A 13,363-nucleotide genomic window follows, 5' to 3' on the forward strand; every position below is an offset into this window, starting at 1 on the left:
ACGTTATAACATATTGTGCGCAATTAGAGTTTGCGCACAATATCAAAGTAATTTGTTTTAAAGACAGCTTTAGATATTCTAAATACTCACCTAATCGGATATCTAACTGGATATATAAATTATCTCATCGGGTATATAACTTATATACGTATTTGTGCCAACTCGGTAAGTTCAGTTCCTCTCATAATAGCTACTTGAGTATGTCAAAATTTATTATTTATATTCACGATGAAGTTGCTATGTGTTAATATTTCATTCTTTTACGAAAAAAGACGCATTGAATATTTCGTTTCTTTATGAGTTCATTTTGAGTCAGCAAGTAAAAGTAGCAAAGAAATGTAGGAAGTTTTTTTTACCAATAACAACTTTTTAGCCTTTCCGAACCGGGATGATTTAAACAAAGGTTTAGGTCTTACTATATCAGGAGCTGAACTTAACCAAGCTACGTTGCCTGCCTTATCTAACTGAGTTTCTTAAATAATTTTTTATCAATTTTGGCTTTAAAAAATTATTTATTGGCAGTAGTTGTAGTCAAAGCAATCCTAAAAATAAAAAAAAGTGCACACTTTAAAAAAGCTGCATGGCATAAAAAGAAATATTTTTCAATAAAAAACTAGCAAGTTCTCTTATACACGAAGCTTTATCTATTATTTTTCTGAATGTGGAAGTAAGACTGAGAATTTCCCATACAAATTATTTAGATATATTTTTCTTACTTATCAACAAATTTAAGATCTTCTTTTAAGAGATGGTTTTAAGAGATGGTTACAATAATAAATAAATACAACATAATAAATAATAAATAAAGCAAAAATCAAACCAATCGTATGTTAAAGAAGTTCTATACTAAAGACAACAACAGTACAGAGAGAAATTCTAAAGAAATCAAACAAATGACTCCAACAGATATACTCCAATAAATACAGTCCAACAAATACACTTCAACAATATATTTATAAATTGAATTCTGTTGAGCAGTAAATAGTCCGAACAAGGTGATATTTTTTTTAGATTTTTTTAGGAGATACTTTGTTGTTTTATGGAAAACTAACATATTTAATGGTATGGAAAAAAGAAGTGTATTTTCTGTATTCCAGGTGCAAAGATTATGAACTTTAGTTATTTTAATAAAAAAATTAAAAAAGAGTTTGGTAGTTTATTTTGGAAAAAATCAAATACAATAAGACAATTGTAAATCTTTACAAGATCATGGAGTTTTAAGATTTTTAGTTCAGAAATTTTGTTTTGGATAACAGATCTTCTTGGTAAAGAAGTTATTATTCTAATAGATGTGCGATGTAAACCAGCAATGCTATTAAGTAAAAAATTACTTTTTTGACCCCAAACAATATACCAATAGCAAAGGTGAGAAGAGAATAAAGAATAATAAATCATTCGAAGAGTTTGGATAGAAACATAGTAACGAATTCGAGAGAGCATACTGTTAGCTTGTGATTTAAAGATGTTTATACAGTTGGTTGATAAATAAATAATAAGATAGGTTAATATAGATAAAAAGATAGACCAAGAAGGTTTTCATCATATACTTCAAGATACTTTATATATTTTGAAGGAAGAAGTTTTTTTATAATATTAATTAAAATAATTTAAACATAAATCTAAATGAAACAAATTTAAAAAAATTAAGAAAAAGTTTTGGCGGAAAGTATTGAAGTAGTTATTAATATTACTTAACATTTAGCTTGCAATAGACAGTCATTTAGGGGCTAATCATATGGAGAAAAACCATCCTGCCTAACCGAGGTACTCGGACAGGCGGGATGAATTTCAGCTCGTGTTCGTGTGGGGAAAAAAAACACCTCGCGGGATATAAGCGGGACGTTTTTGAGTTCACGTGATGTTTTGGTTATTTTTGGTTATTTTTTTTATATTTTTGGTGCCCCAAGAAGTCCTAACGGTCTTGTCACACCGCGGAAGTGCATTTAACCAGAAAGTTCACGCCTCCTTCCTTACCGTGACGCGAAAATAAGTCCAGAGCTCGTTTCGAACCTGGATCTCCTGTTTCTCCTGAACCACTGCACCACGGCCGCACATGATGTTTGTTTACTTAAAAACTGAAAAAAAAAAGTTTAATTATGATTTGCAAATATTTACAATTATATGATAACTTTTAACTTTTACTATATGCATATTAAATAATATTATGAATAATTTATAATTAACTATTGAAAAAAAAACTTTTACTTTAAAAAATTTCAAGAAAAGTTATAGTTTTATAAATATAGATGGTCAAACGACTTAAGTTTAAAATCAAACAAATGATATTTAAATTTTGTCAAGATCTCGGTAGTTGTTCTATCCCGTTTAGGTGGAATGATTTTATCCTATGAACATCTCCTTAGAAAACATAATGAAAATATTGGTGAAGTTTATCATGGTAACTTTTTTTTTTTATCTAAAGTTGAGTTTAAACCAGCCGTGCCACCCTAAAGTTGCACCACAAAACATGACAAACACAAAACACTAACACGAAACACCATAATTAACTATATAAACTGGTTTTTAATGTTACCAGAAAACAAAAGTATTCTTTTATTAATTGTGCAGAAATTCTCAATAACCATTCCAGTTTTTCATTTTTCAACCTGGCCACTTAATTTTAAATTGCGTTATATATTACCGCGAATGGCTAACGTACATAAAAAAATATTTTTAAACTCTTAAAAAACTTCTTGAGATACAATTTATGACAAGTTTGGTAATTTTGTCAATAAATTAGTTTTAGCACAAATACAACAAGGCGTAAAAAACAACAAATCATAGCCGGAGATCCACAACATGGCCATTGCGAACTCATTCCTGGCAATTCCTGACAATACTTCAAAATTTAGAAGAAGATATATCAGAAGATATACTGAAGAAGATATACCAGAAGAGAGATTTAGACGATGAAAGAGAATGCCCAACGAAATAAACAAAGATCATGAGTTTTAAAACCTAATTAAAAAAATATAAAATAACCACGTTTGACGTCATTATGGGTACCACAATAAATACTAAAGAAAACTGTTTTAAAAATTATAGAAAATCATGTGCAGGCATGGCACTATATTTTTACCGACAATAAATGTTCTGAAAACAGTTTAGAAGAGCTCAGTTAATTACCAGTAAAATATCATAAAACAGCTGCAGCGTCAAATTTAAGGGAGGAATTAACTGATTTAAAAGCAAAATGGGACCACTTTAAAGTATCTATGCAAGTATATATAACACCGAGGAATTAACTTATTCAAATTTAGAAATAATGAATGAATTATGCCTTAGAAACAAAAAGAGTTGCAAAAATTGTATTTATTGCCGTTTAATTCCTTGGCTATATATAATTTATATAGCAAAGTATATAGCAATGTTTATTTGGCATATAAATTTATTTTAGCATTATCTTTGACGCGAGTAGCTTGAGGATGTTGTTTTTCCAAATTAAAAATTATAAATAGTAGACTATGATCTTCCTTGTCACAAGATAATTTGCAGATTTTGATGCTTATGGCGAGAAGGATTTTTTGATTAATTTAAAAAACAATACTAGATAAAATGAGAGAAAATGCTCCACGTATTAATAAATGGTTAAAAATCTTTTGTTTATTTTTTTTATTAAGAATGTATTCATATGTATTATTATGTGGAAATGTTATGCTATATTACGTTTTTATTTTGAGATCGGCCCACTTGAAGTTAATAGCGACAATTTACTAGTTTTGACAGTAGCATAGCAAAGTTAACAAAGTGAAAAAAAAATGACAAAAATATGTATAATGAAGAGTATAATACATCATTGTTAGTGACAAAATTTTCTCAATTGCGTACCTTGTTTTAAATTTAAAAGTTTTTAAATTTAAAAGTTATTTAAATTTTACGTACCATCAATTAAGTTATTTTAAACAAACAATATTTTGAAAAACAAACACACAAAATTTTTTTAAATCAGTTCAAATAAATTATGTTAAGTTCAAATAAAAAAATTCAACTGATTGCTATAAATCTTTGAGAGCCACAGTCCCATGGCCCCCGTTGTTCCAATCAGCTGCAAAGCAGAAATCAAAGATGCATCTTCATTCAATATTATTATTTAATGCCCAAGTTCAGTACCGTTGCAAAAAAGTATTAAAGAAAGGGTGTAAAAAAAAGGGATTTGCAGAGTATGAAAAAAAAAGTTTTGTCGACTAAAGCCTTGAAAAAAAAAGACTTATTTGGCTGACATTTGTCGACTGCCAACTAAAGAGTCATATTCACAAAGATATCATGATCAAAATATTTTTTAATCTTTTTCATCTTTTGAGTCTCTGTACCATTGTTTTAAGGTTATTTTTGATGCAAAGGCGAGTTTACTAGTTCTGTCAACTAAATTCAATCTCGTATAATTGTAATCGTGTATCGTGTAAAAAAAATACACATTCAGCAAAGTGACTTCCTTTTATTTTATCTCCTTCATGCTCCAAAATATTTTTGCAATATAATATTTTTACTCAAACAATGGTTCTTCGGAAGTCTTCTGTCTTTATGGTTTACTAACTTACAATACACTGCTGACTTAAAAAATTGTATTTTGTAATTTACATTCTTTTAAGCCTTTAAAACATTATAAATTGCAATTTACAATCTCTTCCAAAATTTTTAGTGGTTGCTTGCAGCCTAGTAAATAGTAAATTAATGCAAAAAAAAAAAAGAAAAAAAAAAGGAAAAAATGCAAAAAAAAAACTGTTGCTTATTAATAAAGTTTCGGGAAGTTATTTTTTTTTTATGACTTCTTCTTTTTCTTTCGGCATTTCCCAATTAGGGGTCGCCACAGCGGATCAAACTCCTCAATCTAGCCCTGTCGTTAGTGTCCTCCACTGATACACCAGCCACTCTCATATCCTCCACCACTGCATCTATAAACCTCCTCTTAGGTCTACCTCTCCTCCTCTTACCTGGAAGTTCCATCCCCAAAACCTTCCTGCCAATATAGCTCTCCTGTCTCCTCTGTACATGTCCAAACCATCTCAATCTCGATTCTCTAACTTTATCTCCAAAACATGCTACATGTGCTGATCCTCTAATAAACTCATTTCTGATCCTATCCTTCTTGGTCACTCCAAATGAGAATCTTAACATCTTCATCTCAGACACCTCCATCTACCTCACTTGTCTCTTTGTCAGTGCCACTGTCTCCAGTCCATACAAAATAGCAGGCCTCACTACTGTCCTATAAATCTTACCCTTCATTCTAGCCGACACCCTTCTATCACAGATCACACCCGAAACTTTGTTCCATCCACACCACCCTGCTTGCACTCTCTTCTTTACCGCTCTTTCACTTCCTCCATTACTCTGTACCCTCGACCCAAAGTAGGTAAACTCGTTGACCTTTACCAAATCAACTCCTTGTAACTAGATCTGTCCACCGTCTGCCCTCTCAATCACACACATGTACTCTGTTTTGCTTCTGCTCACTTTCCAAGTTTACCTCCACTTGCTCCCTACTCTCACTACAAATCACAATGTCATCAGCAAACATCATAGTCCAAGGGGACTCCTGTCTAACTTTGTCCGTCAGTCTGTCCATGACAATTGCGAACAGGAAGGGACTCAGGGCTGATCCCTGATGTGGTCCTACCTCCACTTTAAACCTGTCTGTCATTCCTACTGCACATCTCACTGCTATCATTCTGTTCTCATACATATTCTGCACCACCCTCACATACCTTTCCGCTACTCCTCACCTCCTCATATTTTCCTCCCCACATTTTCCGCTACTCCTCACCTCCACAGCTCCTGTCTCGGAACTCTGTCATAAGCTTTCTCTAAGTCCACAAACACACGATGTAACTCCTTTTGTCCTTCCCTTTACTTCTCCATTAACACTCTCAGAGCAAACATAGCATCTGTGGTGCACTTAGCTGGCATGAAACCATACTGCTGCTCACAGATCTCTACTTTTCCTCTAAGCCAAGCTTCCACTACTCTTTCCCAGATTTTTAGGCTGTGATTGATCAACTTTATTCCCCTGTAATTACTACAACTCTGAATGTCGCCCTTATTCTTGAAATTGGCACCACTATGCTATGTCTCCACTCCTCAGGCATCTTCTGACCTTCCAAGATCCTGTTAAATAACTCTGTCAAAAACTCCACTGCTATCTCTCCCAAACATTTTCATGCCTCCACTGGAATATCATCCGGTCCAACTGCCTTACCACACTTCATTCTCCGAATTGCAGTCCTTACTTTCTCCTTGCTCACCCGGGGAACCTCCTGATTCACAACCTCTGTCTCTTCTTACCTTCCTTTCCTATCATTCTCTTGATTCATAAGTTCCTCAAAATACTCCTTCCACCTTCCCAAGACACTCTCCTCACTAGACAACACATTTCCATCTTTTTCCTTAATCATCCTAACCTGCTGCACATCCTGCCCATCACGGTTTCTCTGTCTGTTCAATGTGAACAGATCTTTTTCCCCTTCCTTAGTGTTCAAATTCTCATACAGATTACTATATGCCTTTTTTTTAGCTTTTGCCACTGCTCTCTTCGTCTTGCCACTCATCTCCTTGTACTTCTGTCTACTTTCTTCATCTTGCTGGAGATGCCAATTCTTTTTAGCCAACAGCTTTCCTCTTAAACTTTCCTGAACTTCCTCATTCCACCACCATGTCTCTTTGTCTATCTTCTTCTGTCCTGATGTCACACCAAGTATCTTCCTAGCCACATCCCTCACTGTATTTGACGTCTCATCCCAAGTATCTAGGATACCACCACCCAGTGCCTGTCTTACCTCATCCCTGAACTTTACACAACAGTCCTCATTCTTTAACTTCCATCACCTGATCTTAGGTTCTGTTCTCACTCTCTTCTTCTTCTTCACTTCCAAAACTATCATACATATCACCATCCTATGCTGTTTAGCTACACTCTCTCCTGGTACCACCTTGCAATCACTAACCTCTTTCAGGTTTCTTCTCCTACAGAGGATATAGTCGACCTGTGTGCCTCTTCCCCCACTCTTTTACGTCACCTTGTGCTCTTCCTTTTTCTTAAAATAAGTGTTGACTAAAGCCATCTTTATTCTTTTAGCAAAATTAACCACCATTTGTCCTTCTGTATTCCTTTCTTTAACCCCATACCTACCCATCACCTCCTCATCGCCACTGCTCCCTTCACCAACATGTCCATTAAAATCTGCTCCAAGAATCATTATCTCTTCTATAGGAACCTGCAGAACAACTTCATCTAACTCTCTCCAGAATTCTTCTTTCTCCTCCATATCACAACCTACCTGAGGAGCATAAGCATTGATGACATTCATCACCACCCCATCAATCTCTAACTTTACACAGATCACTCTGTCACTTACTCTCTTTACCTCCGCTACACTCTTACTAAACTCCTCTTTCAGAATTACCCCTACTCCATTTCTCTTCCTGTCGATACCATGGTAGAAGAGTTTGAAGCCACTGCCAATGCTCCTGGCCTTTCTTCCCTTCCACCAGGTCTCCTGCACACACAGTATGTTTAACTTCCTCCTCTCCATCGCATCAGCTAGCTCTCTCCCTTTACCGGTCATAGAGCCCACCTTCCTGCTCATCCTCCTCTCTTTCAGCTTCAGAGCTCTCTTACCCCCTTTTCTCCTCCTCTTTTTCCTTGTCCCAAAAGTAGCCCAATTTCCACTAATGCCCTGTTGGGCAACAGCACTAGAGGCGGTCGTTGTTAACCCGGGCCCCGACCGATCCGGTATGAAATTCCTATTGTTGATCCGCATCATTTGATTTGGCGCAGTTTTTGCACCGAATGCCCTTTCTGACGCAACCCTCCCTATTTATCCGGGCTTGGGACCGGCACTAATATACACTGGTGTTTTTTTTTTTTTTTTTTTTTTTTTTTTATGACAATTGGTTTTTTTTGCCAAAATGTTTTCATCTGAAAGCATTACGCAATCACAACACGAGAAAGAAATAATAAAAAATTTCATAATAAATAACCTTATAAATAATGAGTATTGAAGTTATAAATATTAAGAAAGATTAGGTTTTTTCAAGTAAACAAACGTGAAAAAGTTTAATTATTATCTAATATAGATTCAAGCTATACAAAAAGTAAATTATAATACTCAAGATGGAAATTTTTGTACCTGAACTTCCGAAATTAGAATTTGTTACCGACGATAGTCCTGTTTGCCATCAGTCTTTAAAATATTGGGGACAGAAAACAAACGAGGTATGTATGTATGTATGTATGTATGTATGTATGTATGTATGTATGTATGTATGTATGTATGTATGTATGTATGTATGTATGTATGTATGTATGTATGTATGTATGTATGTATGTATGTATGTATGTATGTATGTATGTATGTATGTATGTGTGTGTGTGTGTATGTATGTATGTATGTATGTATATGTATATATAGCTCTGATTTTCTACATCTATTTTTTATGTACATAAATGATGTACCAAATTAACAAATTAATGATGAAACTCTATTATAAAACTACAGTTTGTAGAACATATATTTCTCAAGTTAGTTGCAGTTTTCTTAGGCTATCCTTGTAATAAAATTTTGTTACTTAAATGGAGATAATTTTTGAAATAACAACTTGTTTTTTTATGAAATTTTCATATACATATGTATATATATATATATATATATATATATATATATATATATATATATATATATATATATATATATATATATATATATATACATATGTATATATATATATATATATATATATATATATATATATATATATATATATATATATATATATATATATATATATAGAGAGAGAGAGAGAGAGAGAGAGAGAGAGAGAGAGAGAGAGAGAGAGAGAGAGAGAGAGAGAGAGAGAGAGAGAGAGAGAGAGAGAGAGAGAGAGAGAGGCCTCGGTGGGAATAAATGAGCCTGAGAGTGGAGAAAAGCTCTCCTTTTGACCAGATTATGTTTGAAGTTTAGAAATAAATTTGCAAAATCCTTCAGGCAATTTTTTCTGAACTGATTTCTCATTTCTCTGGTTGATGATAGACCACCAATCACTGCAAAATATTGTTGATATAATTTTATTGCTCAACATTCTTTTAGGAAATGCATCACAATCCTTTAATTTAAGCAAACTTAACCCAGGTACAAAATCAGGATAATGATTGTAAAGCCATTTCTCAGCCTCATCTTCATTTTCAATCAGCAGGTTTTTACCTATAAAAAAAAAAAAATTCGATTAGCATATAGCTGTGAAAATAATTTTGTTTTTATTTTTAATACAAAACTTATTTTTACCCGGAAAGCGAGGATTGGTCATGTATGCAAGATAATGGATAGGTGTCATAGCATCATTACATCTCTTTTTGATGGCTGTGTGGTAATCACTTAGTTCAAGATTATTCAGAAGTGAGAGCCACAACTCAACACATTTGGAATGGTGACAGCTGCCACTTTGCATCTAGAAAAAATTTAATTTTCAATTTATTTAATCAACATAATATTTTTATTACTTTCCTTCACACTTACAAAGTCTTATTATATAACAAAAACTTTAATATAAAAAAATTAAATACTTGATCTAAAACAACACCAAATATTTTGAGTTAGGTTTGAAGGCTGTTAGCTTCTTTAAATATTGCTTGATTTTCAATAATTTCTCGAAAACAAATAAAAATTTTTTTTTTAACAAATATAAAATAAAAAAAAGATTCTGTACCATCTAACAATAAAAATATAGGAATTTTTAAATGTAATAATAGTTGTTGCAAAATGTGTCTATTTTACCTGCAAGAGGTAAAAAATTTTGTAACATTCAATGGTACTATCTGGAACATTAAAAGTCACATTAATTGTAACAGCAAGAATGTCATTTATTATTTAAAATGTTTATTTTGTAATGGTCAATCAACATATTCTGTAAAAACAAATAGTTTGAGAAATCGCACAAATGGTCATATATCAAGTTGTAGAATTGACAGATTTGTCAGTTGAATGGCCGGTTCATGAAGAGCACTATATTTTTAACTAACACTTCCTGTTTTGAAAATCATTAGACAATGATAACTAATAGCAACAATACCTTAGTTGATTAAAAATTATACTTTTGTAACACAAATAACAAAAACAAAATAAATTTTTTTTGGATAATAGCACTTAAACTAGCACTACTGACGAAACATTGAAAGGCCTCTAGTGCTAAATATATTTTGTTACAAATCTTTTTAGAAATAAAAACTTTTTTTGAAGTTGTTATTTTACTTGACATACATTATATGTATATATATATATATATATATATATATATATATATATATATATATATATATATATATATATGTATATATATATATATATATATATATATATATATATATATATATATATATATATATATATATATATATATATATATATATATGTATATATATATGTATAGATATATATTATATATATATTAGGGCTGGTACTGATTAATTTTTTTTTGTTCGATTAATCGTCTAAAATTTTAATCGATTAATTTCGATTAATTCTGAAGTCGACAGAATAACCTGCTTTTCACCACTGGTGAGGTGAAGTTGTTATCGGTAAACGTTAACTAACTACAGTATTCACAAACGTTAACAAACAAGACACTTAATGCCTGCTATACTGTATTCAGTTTAATTGACAAGTACAAGTAGGCATCACTTTAGCCAGTCACGTAAACAAACGAGGACGTTAACGTTTTCTGGAAGTAGACAAGATCGCAGTTTGTTGACAATGTACCCTGACGAACTAAACAGTCTTTCACAAGGAACAGAAGTGGCAGGTACACACAGAATTGTCTGCACAAAACTGCTCAGGTTAGGGTAACGATGCCTGTTCAGTTGCCACCACATGAGGGGATTCTCAGTTTCTGGAATTACACCTTCTTCTTGATATCGTGTAAGCTCAGCCAGTGAGCCATGTACTGTTTGTGATTCATCTGATGAGGATTGTGATTCCGAGTCACTGACCAACAGAGTAAGTTTCAGATTCTTACGCACAGGTTCTGATGCCTCGCCAGTGCTGGTAGTAGTTTCACGTTCAGCTCTCTGTCTTTGGTTACAGTACACCCGAAATGCATTAGAAAGTATTGTCCAAACTGCTTCACGTTTCTCTCTTGAGAGACAGCCGAGTTTCTTGTAACGTGGGTCTAATGCCACAGCCATTTGCAACCTTGGCAATGCATCAATGTTTTCAATGCGACCTGAGAAGTCATTTAGTGTTGCAGATTTGAAACGTGCTATATACCCTGGATCATCATCATTAACCCGCAGAAGTCTGCGCAAAAATGCTTCTAACGGAAGTACAGCCGAACATGTAGCATATTGTTCACTACCAATATACTCAGTAGCATCTGCAAGTGGACCCAATACAGAGACAAATTTTGACATTTTCTCCCAGTCCAACTCCCTTAGTTTATCTCCAGTGTAATTCTCGGGATGGTCAATATGATACTGCTTAATGGCATCTTTCACTTCCAGCAATCTGGCTAACATTAGGTAGGTACTGTTCCACCGCGTAGCTACATCCTGCTGCAATTTGTGAAACTTCACATCGTCAGACCTGTTAGAGGTACTGGCTTGGCTGGCCTTTAGCTCTGATGTATTCCTTGAACTGCGCTTAAAATGTCCAACTAGGTGTCGACATTTAGCCAGAATAGGAGATGATACAGCTGCTTTTAAACCTGCTAGTATGCTCAGTTGAAGACAGTGTGCAATACACGGTATATATCTGTAATCCGTCCGTCCTATAGCAGCAACCATATTTCGTGCACTGTCCGTTACGATACAGCTAATTTTTTTCAGCAATCTTCCACGTTGCGGCAAACTCTTCATAGAAACTGGTAACATTATCAGCAGTGTGCCTTTCTTCAACATTTATGCAAGCTAAAGCGACAGACGTCAGTTTCCACTCTGAATCAATCCAATGACCTGTTATCCCACAGTACGATTCATTGTTGGTGGAGGTCCAAAAGTCAGTAGTTAGAGCAATACTATGAATGCATTCTAGAGCTTTCTTGTGCTCATTCAACTTCTCATTGTACATCTCTCCAATGACAGTGTCGATTGTACAGCGACTGGGCAAAATATAAGTCTGGTTTTGAAGGGCAATACGAAGCACCGCCTCTAGTCCAGCATCTTCTACAATTGCTGTTGGACGTCCAGAACTGGCAATCCAATGAGCTATTGCCACCTTCAGGTCGGCAGAGACCTTTTCACTGACAGGCTTGTTTGACTGACACGTAAATAAATTGGTGATTGATTTTATCTGAGGGGTCATCTTACGTTCACTGTCGACAACCTGCTGATATTTCAGAGGATGCTTGTGCTGAAGGTGATAAGTCAGCGATGTGTTTGAGCCACAGAAACCAAACTGTTTATTGCAGTGAACGCAGTATATTTTGTCACCTTCGTCTACTTTACCATCAGCATTCAACTTGAAAACAAAATGCTTGCTTAACTTTCCAGTTAAATGTTTGACAGAAATGTTACTTTCATTATTTGCCGCAGCCATATTTGCAAAACAAACTTTGTTTACTTTAGAAACGGATATAGAAGTGTAAGATAATGTTCCCAGGTCAGTAAGTATTTTAAAATATGACAAAATTTTTAGTCAAGATTTTCAAGATACGCGCTTTCAAAATTAATTTTATATTTATCGAATTCTATTGAAAAATTCTAAATTTAATACTCTTTTTCGTCATGGCTAATGACTTTGAAACAATTGATTTTGAAAAGTTGCGTTTAGACGTTTTTAAAACTTTTAAAACTGTAAATAACTTCTTTGCAAATGATTTATATGAAAACGATATATTTTTTTAATAAATTTTTATGCTTAACATTTATCAAATTAACAGATATCAAAATATATTGTTCATGCTAAAATTTAAATTAGGCCAAGTACCATACCACTTCACAAATAATTTCTTTATAAATAACGTTAATAAATATAATGCAAGAGAAACAGGTAATCTTGAGTTTATTCTAATTGATGAATATTAAAGTTAACTTTAATATTCGAGTAGTTTTAATACAACTAGTTGTACTTAATATATAATATATTACCTATATTGAACATAATATATATTATTCACTTGTAAGGGCTTCGTGATAAGATCAGTACGATCTTCTTGAAGTCCTGTCTGTACTATTTTAATTATAATTATAATCTCGTTTATATATTTTGACTAAGGAAACTTGTAAATATTACTATTATAAATTACGAAACTTGTAAATATATATATGTACGGCAACAAAAAAAATAAATAAATAAGTAACGGAAAACCGGCAAAAATTAATCGAAATATTACTGATTAAAGAAATTTTAATCGATTAAATAAATTAGCGATTAATCGA

General features: G+C 33.1%; 2 protein-coding genes across 2 annotated transcripts in view; one reads left to right on the top strand and one right to left on the bottom strand.

Annotated features, from left to right (window-relative positions):
* Window positions 1-6,278: 6,278 nt before the first annotated feature.
* LOC136085373 (uncharacterized) lies at window positions 6,279-7,304 on the bottom strand. The gene is made up of 2 exons (XM_065806674.1): window positions 7,014-7,304; window positions 6,279-6,785 (listed from the first exon to the last, which is right to left on the bottom strand). The coding sequence occupies exons 1-2, from the start codon at window positions 7,302-7,304 to the stop codon at window positions 6,279-6,281; spliced, it is 798 nt and encodes a 265-aa protein (XP_065662746.1).
* A 598-nt stretch (window positions 7,305-7,902) lies between these two features.
* Window positions 7,903-13,363, top strand: part of LOC100203222 (arf-GAP with coiled-coil, ANK repeat and PH domain-containing protein 2) — a 39,594-nt gene continuing 34,133 nt past the window's right edge. Inside the window, exon 1 of the mRNA XM_065805161.1 lies at window positions 7,903-8,212. Coding sequence (XP_065661233.1) covers window positions 8,111-8,212 — 102 coding nt within the window. The 5' untranslated portion in view covers window positions 7,903-8,110. The remainder of the gene's footprint in view (window positions 8,213-13,363) is intronic.

The sequence above is a fragment of the Hydra vulgaris genome, chromosome 09 (genome assembly GCF_038396675.1).
Source record: "Hydra vulgaris chromosome 09, alternate assembly HydraT2T_AEP".
Lineage (NCBI taxonomy): Eukaryota > Metazoa > Cnidaria > Hydrozoa > Anthoathecata > Hydridae > Hydra > Hydra vulgaris.